The sequence below is a fragment of the Nerophis lumbriciformis genome, linkage group LG35 (genome assembly GCF_033978685.3).
Source record: "Nerophis lumbriciformis linkage group LG35, RoL_Nlum_v2.1, whole genome shotgun sequence".
NCBI classification, from domain to species: domain Eukaryota; kingdom Metazoa; phylum Chordata; class Actinopteri; order Syngnathiformes; family Syngnathidae; genus Nerophis; species Nerophis lumbriciformis.
The window spans coordinates 22376659-22388688 of NC_084582.2; the positions used below are offsets into that span (position 1 = coordinate 22376659).

A 12030-nucleotide genomic window follows, 5' to 3' on the forward strand; every position below is an offset into this window, starting at 1 on the left:
GGTACGTCTTTCTCATGAAAGCCTTCACCTGGTGTTCAGTTCATTCATCAGCGCAGTCGCATCAACAGCAAATGCAAAACATGCCATCAGATCCTCATCTGAGAGCTGCGGGATGTATTTGCCTTTCTTCTCACTCCTGAATCTCTGCTTTCAGGTCCCAAACTCTTTTTAGCACTTTGCCTAAGCTGAGCCATCTGACAGCTGTGTGGTAGCTGCCGTCACTATGCTCACGCTCCTCCAAAAGTGCAACAAACTGCCTGTGCTTTAAAGGAGAAATGCACTTTTGGGCCTGACTTACAGCGTACATTTTTTGACCCTCGGAGAGTGCCGTAGCGGGCGGAACTTGGCTGCAGTTCACTTGTTATTCATGAGCCACAAGCAAGCAGAAATGGAGACAGGAAAGTCTACCTTATGGAAATATGGCAAGTTGTTCTCCCAATAAGAAAGGATTCTTTTTCGCCGTGGGAAGAGGTGACATCCCTGCAGGAAACACCTGCTGCTCACGTCGTGAAAAGGTGGGTGGTGCTTCACTTCCATGTTCAGATTATGGTTAAGGTGCAGTGATAACATCACAGTAAGATGACATAAAAGTTCAACAGAAATGAAAGACAGTCGGCAGGTTTGAATTAGCACCTGGCTGCAGCTAACAACACGGGGGAAGAAATGGCTGGGGGTGGGGTTTGCGGACCTGCAGGGAAGCGGGGTGTGCCAAGACCGGCTTCGAGATCAGCGACAGGTGCGTAGATGACCCAGCTCGGAGTGTTTGTCTGATCACCTGTCGCTCTGTTAAAGGGGTAGAGCGAAGTTGGAGCACGAGCGGAAGCGAGAGCGAAGACTGAGAAGATCGATGGCTGAAAAGCACGAAAAGAAACCTTTATTGAAAAATAAATCACTGTTCACAACCATGAACGAGACTGTCATGTCCGTTCTTGGTGGTCCGAAGAACCTGGCGGCACAAGACCTCCACAATGGCGTTAACATTTGGTGACGATAACAGCGACATCATCATCCTCTTTGTCTGCTCTAGGTAAAAAGCCAACTGTATAAGGATACGTTAGCTTTGTATTTTAACTATCAATATCATAATCAGCTCACTTCCTCGTACTGTACTTTGTAACGTAATGTAAAGTTTTTGCTTCACTTTCATTTGTAGTTTAATACTTTTGAAAAAAAGAAAATTCTGGCTGGCTGAAATATTGTGTCAATTATTTTATAACATGATACAAAACGATTAGCAGGCTGAATATGACATTTTTATTAATTAATAGAGAAGGTTAAAAGATTGTCATGCAGCAATATGAAGACCACTAACTTGTGCAACATGTAATGTACACACTATCAGAAGCATTTATTCAGGTGGAAATATCATAGCTCATAGATCACAGCTGGGACAGGCTCCAGCCCCCCGTTATCCCAAAAGGGCCAATCGGTAAAAAAATGGATAGATGGATATTACAAAAACATCTTTGACAATGAATGCATAATCATAATAATGTTATTTATGCGTGAAACTGTTATCTAAACAAGTGTAGCTCCTCCTCTGAATGCCAGTGCTCCTAAAGCAGGAATATCAATTCTGTATTTCTAAATAATACAAAATCTGGTAAGACACCACAGTAGGCAATTTTTTTTTATTGTCATTAAATCATGTTTGTCCTTTTTGTGTTGAGCTGTTTAAAAAAAACAAAGTTTAAAATACATTTATTTAAAGCATATTAATTGTCCGTTCAAGGTGTTAAAACTGAAAATTATTTGTCAAGGGTACACTTATTAATGATGAAAAATTATAAATATCTGCGATTAATCGCGATTAAATAATATAATTGTTTGACAGCCCTTTATACAGTATATATTAGAGATGTCCAATAATGGCTTTTTTGCCAATATCCGATATTGTCCAACTCTTAAATACCGATATCAACCGATACCGATATATACAGTCGTGGAATTAACACATTATTATGCCTAATTTTGTTGTGATGGCCCGCTGGATGCATTAAACAATGTAACAAGGTTTTCCAAAATAAATCAACTCAAGTTATGGAAAAAAATGCCAACATGGCACTGCCATATTTATTATTGAAGTCACAAAGTGCATTATTTTTTTTAACATGCCTCAAAACAGCAGCTTGGAATTTGGGACATGCTCTCTGTGAGAGAGCATGAGGAGGTTGAGGTGGGCGGTGTTGGGGGGGGCGGGGTTGAGGTTTGGGGGGGGGGGGGGGGTAGCGGGGGTTGTATATTGTAGCGTCCCGGAAGAATTAGTGCTGCAAGGGGTTCTGGTTATTTGTTCTGTTGTGTTACGGTGCGGATGTTCTCCTGAAATGTGTTTGTCATTCTTGTTTGGTGTGGGTTCACAGTGTGGCGAATATTTGTAACAGTGTTACAGTTGTTCATACGGCCACCCTCAGGGTGACCTGTATGGCTGTTGACCAAGTATGATTTGCATTCACTTGTGTGTGTGAAAAGCCGTAGATATTATGTGATTGGGCCGGCACGCAAAGGCATTGCCTTTGAGGTTTATTGGCGCTCTGTACTTCTCCCTACATCCGTGTACACAGCGGCGTTTTAAAAAGTCATACATTTTACTTTTTGAAACCGATACCGATAATTTCCGATATTATATTTTAAAGCATTTATCCGCCGATAATATCGGCAGTCCGATATTATCGGATATCTCTAATGTATATATATATATATATATATATATATATATATAGACTATATATATATATATACTGTATATATATATATATATAAAACCTGCCGCAAGAAAGGGACCGCACTGAGCCCTTGACAAAACCCTTACATTTTAATCTATCAGAAGGAAATATAACTGCCCAACCCCGGAGTAGGTATTGACAGGTGTATTTATATATATATAGAAGGGGTGGGATGAAATAAGGTCTGCTTCTTCCGACTCCTTTTCAAACATGTTGCATTGTGTCATCATGTGATGTGGTACTTTAACGTAACTTTTGTTTGAAACAAATAAAGTGTCACCATCAAGTTTGCTTGTTTGTTGGTTATTGTAGCATCTTCTTCAGGAAGTCCACCAGGAGGTGATGAGGGAAACCAAAGTCCATCTGAATAACCACAAAGCCCTACGCAGAATACAAGAAAGAGTCACAGTTAGTCAAGGTCAAGGTTTCTTTAATGGTACCTGGAGGTAAAATAGATGTGCAGACATTTGTAGTTAGGGATGTGCTGATCAATTCGATCGGTCCCTCCGGCTCAGCTCACTCTTTATTACGACGGACCAATGCAGAGTCGGCGTCTGCACCGATCCACCTGTCGATCTCACGACCCATTCTTCCCTCACTCTTGAAGAAGAGGTTCGGCAACCCGCGGCTCTAGATCTTTACCGCCGCCCTAGTGGCTCACTGGAGCTTTTTCAAAAATGTATTAAAATGGAAAAAGAGAAATGAAAAAATATATGTTTTGTTTTAATATGGTTTCTGTAGGAGGACAAACATGATACAACACTTCTTAATTGTTAAAAATCCAGCTGTTTATATTAAAGATGCTTCACTGATTGTCATGTCTGTGTGATCATGTTTTGTTTTAGTCATGTTCGGTTTTGTTTTTGGACTCTTTGTGCACTTTTGTTTGTTTTGTCACCATAGCAACCCATTAGTTTTCACCTGTCATGTCAAACACCTGTTTCACGTTTTGAGTCACGCACCTGTTTTCACTGATCATGTCACTGCTATTTAAGCCGGTCTGTTTCTGTTGTTCATGCTGGTGACATTATCTATCCAATCATACCATGCTACTTCTGACACCCATGATATTCCTGTCTACTATAGTTCATGCTTCATTCCATGCCAAGTAAGTTTTTGTTTATTGTTCATAGTTTCTGCCTTTGTGCAAGTTTTGTTTCATTAGTCAAGTTTGTTCTCCGCCATTGTGCGCGCCTATTGTTTGCTTCCTTTTTTGTAGTCTGTTAGTGTTTTTAATAAATCATGTGCTTACATTCACGCCTTGCCCGCGCCAACTTTCCTTTGCATTCCGGGAAAACAAACTCCAAGGTCCATGTATTGACACTGATGAGTATTTCGAGAGCGCCGTTTTGTCCTACTAATTTCAGCTTTCCCTGAACACACCGTAGTTTGTTTACATGTACGACTTTCTCCGCCGCCGCCACAGAAAGACGTGTTTTATGCCACTCCTTCTTTGTCTCATTTTGTCCACCAACATTGTATGCTGTGTGTGAATGCACAAAGGTGAGCTTTGTTGATGTTATTGACTTGTTGAAATGTGCTAATCAGGCATATTTAGTCAGTGCATGACTGCAAACTAATCGATGCTAACATGCTATTTAGGCTATCATAAATGCAGGCATTATTACATACGGATAATGTATCATGAGACATAAATTAATAAATCAATAAATTAAATGCACAGAGGACATAAGTAAAGGAAATTAAAGGGGGTCAAATATACCCACAAACAAGGCATAATGATGCAATATGAACATACAAAGATTGTAATAAATGCATTAGCAGAAGAAAGCCTGCCATTTCCTTTAAATTAGACACACACATATATACCTTTGGTAATACTAAGACACTAATATCCAGGAGTTATCTCACCCTTTGAAAAGCCTTTGTTTTTAATGTTTTCCAATGTTGTAAAAATGTGTCGAATAAATATTACATTTCAACATTTCTGTCAACAAAGATAAGCGTCAGCCTGTGACACATAGTCATTTTGACAGTAGGCTAATATAGACAATTACATCTTTTGTTGGCTTTATTATAACACTTGTATAAGGCTTTAAATTTTTTCGCAGCTCGAGACAGATTATTTTTTTGTATTTATGGTCCAACAGGGCTCTTTCAACATTGTGGGTTGCCGACCCCTGGGTTAGGGTGATGGATCCTATTCTTAAAATACTTGCTTTCTGTGTCAAAGGTGCATCAACAAATAAGGGGCAAAACGACTGTGAAGACTTATGCACGTGTCATTTGTCACTTTTGAAAACAATACATTTGCAAACACTTCACGTTGTCTTTGTCAAGTAATATGTAAATATGTAAATAAGGACACCTTTAGAAGTGGCCTTCATTCTGCCACAAGGAGAGAAACACAAAGAAAGCACCATGTGTTTTTATCTATGCACTCACTCACACGCATATATTTGTATTCATGATTTCAGGAGGTACTAGTCTGTGGGGAGAGTGATGGAGGAGAATATGTGTGTGCTAAGTTTCGAATTACGTTTCACTTTCATTTTTACGTCACGCTAAAGGCAGGCTGACGAAAGAAGACAAGAAGGTAAGCCATCTTTAGAGAGACAGCTTTGACCTCCTGATAGCTCGTTCTCTCTCTCTCCAGCGCTGGTATCTCTGTTGTTTGTACTTAACTGCTGTTTGTGGAATAAATTGTTAAACGTCAGTTCTAGTCACCCCTCTTTTAGACAGTCTTAAAACAAAAGGATCTGGGAGGATTCTGCCCTCTTAAAAAGGAAAAATCCTAACAAAAGGGATGGGAATCAAAAACCGGTTCTTGTTTAGAAACGGTCCCCAGTCTATCAATTCCTTGGAATTAGGGATGTCTGATAATGGCTTTTTGCCGATATCCGATATTCCGATATTGTCCAACTTTTTAATTACCAATACCGATATCAACCGATATATACATTATTATGCCTAATTTGGACAACCAGGTATGGTGAAGATGAGGTACTTTTAAAAAAAATTAATAAAATAAAATAAGATAAATCAATTAAAAACAATTTCTTGAATAAAAAAAGAAAGTAAAACAATATAAAAACAGTTACATTGAAACTAGTAATTAATGAAAATGAGTAAAATTAACTGTTAAAGGTTAGTACTACTAATGGACCAGCAGCACGCACAATCATGTGTGCTTACGGACTGTATCCCTTGCAGACTGTATTGATATATAATGTAGGAACCCTTTTGTGTGAATGAGTGTGAATGAGTGTAAATGGGGAGGAAGGTTTTTTGGGTTGGTGCACTAATTGTAAGTGTATCTTGTGTTTTTTATGTTGATTTACAAAAAAAAAACGATACCGATAATAAAAAAAAACGATACCGATAATTTTCGATATTACATTTTAACGCATTTATCGGCCGATAATACCGTCAGGCCGATATTATCGGACATCTCTACTTGGAATTGCTTGCCAATTTTTCAAAAAAACTCCCTGTACGATTCCTGCGGGTGGCAATGACATCATTACGCAACGTGCAACAGCAATATGACGCCTAGGCTGAAGAAAGGATCCAACGTTTGGCTGATTTTTACAAAAAAGATTTCAACAGCGCTACTTGTAATAATTGCAAGGTTGCTATTTCATCAAAAGGACATGCGAGCAAAATGCTGAAATATTTAAACACGTAGCATGCAATAACTACAAAAGAACGTCGAGATCTCATCCTAGTAGCAGTCATCCCTGTAAATACAACAGGTACTAACTCACACCGCTTATAATGTTAGAGCTAGTACCTGTTAAACTGAAATGAATTCCTTCTCATTTCAATAAGCATGATGAGAGACAGATTCCGACTCCAAGGCTGGCAGTACTAGCTCCAGTTCTCGTCTATGGTACCGCTCTCCTTTTACCTCGGCAGGGAAGAGTACACACAGGGCACGACAGACGGATGTCACCGAGCAGTGACTCAAGTTTGTTGTCAAAGGCTTGCACCCATTTGCCACAGTACATGCTCCTGATTTTCGGTAGGCGAATGTTCAATTGTACTCAGAGCAGTGTTAGTTTTGTTGACTATAAATGTTCGTCTTAGTTATCGTCAACCACCTATTTCCGCGTGGCTAAAACAGGATGATAACGATTCAAAACAAATGCAGGTTGACTAAAACGATGCAGAATTTCATTGACTATTTAGTCAACGAATAAAAAATGTGAGGAAAATGCTGACAAAGGCGAAATCAAATCATATTCAATTTTGTCTTTAGGCAGGTGGGACAAGTTATCCAACCACAGTCGCATGTGGGAGAGGGGTGGCGGGTAAAATCACGAAGGGGATCCTATTAGAACTATTGTCTTTGTAAGGCACGGTGTTTAGATTTTTCTCTGGGAAAATAAGACTGTATTGTTACTAATGTTGTGTCGATACCAATATGTACCAAAATTTATTTTGATACTTTTCGGTACTTTGATACTTTTCTAAATAAAGGGACCACAAAAAATGGCATTATTGGCTTTATTTTAACAAAAAATCTTACAGTACATTAAACATATGTTTCTTATTGCAAGTTTGTCCTTAAATAAAATAGTCAACTTACAAGACAACTTGTCTTTTATTAGTAAGTAAGCAAAGAAAGGCTCCTAATTTAGCTGCTGACGTATGCAGTAACATATTGTGTCATTTTACATTCTATTATTTTGTCAAAATTATGAAGGACAAGTGTTAGAAAATGAATTATTAATCTACTATTAATTTACTGTTAATATCTGCTTACTTTCTCTTTCGACATGTTCTATCTACACTTCTGTTAAAATGTAATAATCACTTATTCTTCTGTTTGGATACTTTACATTCGTTTTGGATGATGCCACAAATTTGGTTATTGATCCGATACCAAGTGGTTCGCCGGTAGCTCGCTAGCCATGTCTTAAAGCGCCTCTTCCCGAGGGTGTTTCAGTGTTTAACTTCACCTTTATCGTTAGTTTTTAGGCCAAAATGCGTCCGTTCTACCTTTTTTGTCTACACAGTGTGTCTGCTTGTAAGTACTCTGTGATTGTGCGCTGCCGAACATGCTCCTCTGTTCGTAACCCAGCAATTACACGACGTGACGATGACGGGGGCGGTATATTACCGAATATGATTCATTAGTATCGCGGTACTATACTAATACGGGTATACCGCACAACCCTAATTGTGACACACATCAATACAATATGTCTTCTACACCTAGAAGAAAGAGAAGAAAAAGACATATGGACACACTAAAACATAGATAACGAGGCACGTAAACCCTGTGGCTCACTTTCTCTGGCAAAAATAAGACCAACTTGAAGCACCGTCTGCAGCTGGCTATCTGGACACCTACGCAACAGTAAGCAGACCGAAAAATAATATTTAAAAATGACTCATACTCTACCGAATTACTGTTACTCTTGAAGATGATAGAGCAGGAGCAAGACCGCTTACTCTACCACTACTTTTGCTGTAGAGGTTGTCGGCGCTTGCCCCCTGAGCAAGATACCCATTCAGTCCACATGATCTCCTCAGCACACTGTTCCGCTATTGATTGCACAACTTCACAACACAAAAGACTAGTTTTTTTTTTTTTTTTAAGCTAACACACGAAGAAAGAAAAGTATAGTATGTGAGCGATATATATCTTCTAAATTTATAACACTGGTTGCTGGTTACTGGTTGGGGTGGCGGCTCAGTTGGTAGAGCGGCCTTGCCAGCAACTTGAGGGTTCCAGGTTCGATCACCGCTTCTGCCATCCTAGTCACTGCCGTTGTGTCCCTGGGCAAGGCACTTTACTCACCCGCACTGGTTTAAATGTAGCTTAAAGATGTAGATAATGTCTTTCATTATGTTTAGCACTTTGAGTTTAAAGAGAAAAGCGCTATATAAATATAATTGACATCGCCTCACTTCACTGCTGTACTTAAACGGCACAGTGGCCAAGACGCCAATTATGCAGACTCAATGTAGTTATACACAACATAGAATAAAACTAGTTGATGTGAGCTGTGTGCTTGCTATTTTTATGTATTTTTATCTATTTATCTATGTTCTTATGGTTTTATGTGTTATGAATTTGCACTAAATTACGTTTTGCTTACAATTCCGTTGTACAATGTACAATGACAATAAAGATATATTCTATTCTATATTCTATTCTATTCTATTCTAGTTTGTTTCTTTATATGACCATTTTAGTCGTATGTTATTCAACGCTTGAAAACACTTCCTTGATTGCAGCTAAAATATGAACACACAGTAAGGTTAGTGTACAATTTACTTGGTGATATATTCATGGAGAACAGTTAGCAGTTAACACCACTCCGGCGAGAAAATCCATCCCTCGTCCTGATGAGCAGCCGCTCAACCTGGATATAGCGGATGTCCGGAAAACCCTGAGGAGAGTGAACCCCCGGAAAGCACCGGGACCTGATGACATTCCGGGCAAGGTGCTTAAGCGATGTGCAAACCAGCTGGCTGGGGTTCTCACAGACATCTTCAACATCTCGCTCACCCAGGCTGTTGTACCATCATGTTTTAAGACGGCCACAATCATCCCAGTGCCTAAAAAAAACCATAATCTCCTCCCTCAATGATTACCGCCCCGTTGCACTCACCCCCATCATAATGAAGTGCTTCGAGAGGCTGGTAAAGGAATATATTGTCTCAAGACTTCCCCCCACATTCGACCCATACCAGTTTGCTTATCGCCCTAACCGCTCCACAGAGGACGCCATCTCCTCTGCACGCCACCTGAGCTTAGAACATCTGGAAGGAAAGGACACACACGTGCGGATGTTGTTCCTGGACTTCAGCTCAGCATTCAACACCATCATCCCGCAGCACTTGGTGAGCAAACTGGCCCCCCTTAGATTCAGTACCCCCCTTTGCAATTGGCTGCTTGACTTCCTCACAGACAGACCCTAGTCTGTGAGAGTGGGAAACAACACCTCCAGTGCCATTTCCCTGAGCACCGGCTCCCCCCAGGGCTGCGTCCTGAGTCCGCTGCTGTTCACACTGATGACCCATGACTGCTGCGCCAGGTCCACTACTAACCACATTGTGAAGTATGCGGACGACACAACAGTAGTGGGCCTCATCCATGACAACAACAACATGGACTACAGGGAGGAAGTGAAACATCTGGTTGACTGGTGCAGAGCCAACAACCTGGTCCTGAATGTCAACAAGACCAAGGAGATCATCATTGACTTCAGGAAGCACCAGTCCAGCCACGCTCCACTCTACATCAACGGCACAGCGGTGGAGATAGTAAGCAGCACCAAGTTCCTGGGGGTGCAGATAACTGACAATATAACCTGGTCCCTACACACCGGAGCTCTTGTAAAAAGAGCTCAGCAGCGCATGCACTTTTTGCGTCGGATGAAAAGAGCACAGCTCCCTCTCCCCATTCTCAGCACATTCTACAGAGACACTATAAAGAGCCTACTGACCAACTGCATCTATGTCTGGACTGGAGCCTGCAATGCCTCAGACTGGAAGTCTCTACAGAGAGTGTTGAGGACGGCGGAAAAGATCATCAGGACTCTTCTTCCTCCTATCCAGGAGATCGCAAAAAGCCGCTGCCTGACCAGGGCTCAGAAAATCTGCAAAGACTCCTCCCACCCCCACCAAGGACTGTTTTCACTGCTGGACTCTAGAAAGAGGTTCCGCAGCTTCCGAAGCAGAACCTCCAGGTTCTGTAACAGTTTCTTCCCTCAGGCCGTAAGACTTTTGAACACATCATAATTAAATTATCCCCTCAACTCCCCCCAAAATGGATAACTCGCTGAAATAAAAAATACAATATAACATACATCCATAAACGTGGACGCATGTGAAAAAGTGCAATATATTTATCTGTACAGTAATGTATTTATTTATTTATATATATTTATTTATTTTATATATATATTTATATATATTTATTTATTTATATATGCACCTTATTGCTTTTTTATCCTGCACTACCATGAGCTTATGTAACGAAATTTCGTTCTTATCTGTGCTGTAAAGTTCAAATTTGAATGACAATAAAAAGGAAGTCTAAGTCTAAGTCTTATTGTTGTGAATTTAGTTTGAGATGCTCTGCAATAACCAGTGATGGGCAGTAACATGCTACTTGTAGCTAAGCTATGTAGCTTAAATAGATTTTTCAATAACATAGCTACTTTATTAACGAGTAGCTTTTCCTGTAGCTTAGCTACTTTTAGACCCATGTAGCTAGGTAGCTTACATCAAAGCTACAAGCTACAAAGTGAGAAAATGGGCTGTGAATTCAGGCCCAAAAACAGAGAGAACATTCACACTTACGGAGAAAATCCATGATTGATTGATTGGTGATCGTATAAGAAGTCACAATTGGCTAAAGTCAGGGTGAAACATTACGAACTGGCCAATCAAAGGCAAGATAAGGCGGGTCATCAAAACTAGAAAGCAAAATCATAACAGTCACACACTCATGTCACATGACAACGAGGGAGTCGGAGACAGAGGGACGCTTCAAGCTGACCACTCAAAAAAAAGAAAGAAAAAAAACCATACTTGAAAATGGCAGAGGAATTCTCTCCGACAGGTTAGATTTTTCCTTTAGTGATGAAGACGGCGTCCAGAAAACCCACAATAATGCTTGGCGTTAGCCATATTTAGACAAATGTATTAATTTCGAAAAAACAATGCCCAAAACCTACATTTTTAGTTGTTTACTCTGTAAACCAAGATCTTAACTGCTCTCTACATCTAAGACGTCCAACACAAATTTAGGAGAACACATTAAGGTGAGTTGAGTTCATGAAAAGTTTTACTGCACGTAACCATTATCAACGGTTCCCAAACAACATACAAGTCATTGTATTTTTTTTTTGTCAAGATATAGATAGATGCTGTTTTTTTTACTGTAGGCAAAAAAAATGAATAACATTATAGGGGTGGGCCAAACAAAAGCCACACTAAATAAATATATATAGTGGGGTGCGGGCACCACTCGAGGTAGTTGTGGGGTGTCCCCACCTAAATGACAGATAGTTAATAGTAATGGACCCTTACACTCTCAGTTACATTAACATTGATATTATACATATGGGTCCATAGATAGAAATGCTGGTAAATGTAGCTTTGATGTAGCAGGCTACTTTTGCCGTGTAGCTTGTAGTGTAGCTTGCTACAATTCTTCGGGGATAGCTTCACCTGTGACAGAATGGATGAACTTGGTACTCATCACTCGTCTCAACAGGTATATGTCACGTCATTATGTTATTGGTTTGCTAGCATTTATATGAGTGCTGGTTTCATTTTGTATCAGATAAATGTACTAATTTAACTGTTGCAAGATACTTAC

The 12030-nt window shown here is 39.9% G+C and overlaps 1 protein-coding gene across 4 annotated transcripts in view; it reads right to left on the reverse strand.

Annotated features, from left to right (window-relative positions):
* Window positions 1-625: 625 nt before the first annotated feature.
* The window catches only part of cetp (cholesteryl ester transfer protein, plasma), a 66450-nt gene continuing 55045 nt past the window's right edge, over window positions 626-12030 (reverse strand). For 3 of the 4 annotated variants that reach the window (XM_072912328.1, XM_072912329.1, XM_072912327.1), the window contains exon 18: window positions 2736-3104. In XM_072912328.1, coding sequence (XP_072768429.1) covers window positions 3027-3104 — 78 coding nt within the window. In that variant the 3' untranslated portion in view covers window positions 2736-3026. Of the gene's footprint in view, window positions 852-2735; window positions 3105-12030 lie in introns of those variants that run through there. The other variant, XM_072912330.1, reaches the window with a different exon arrangement.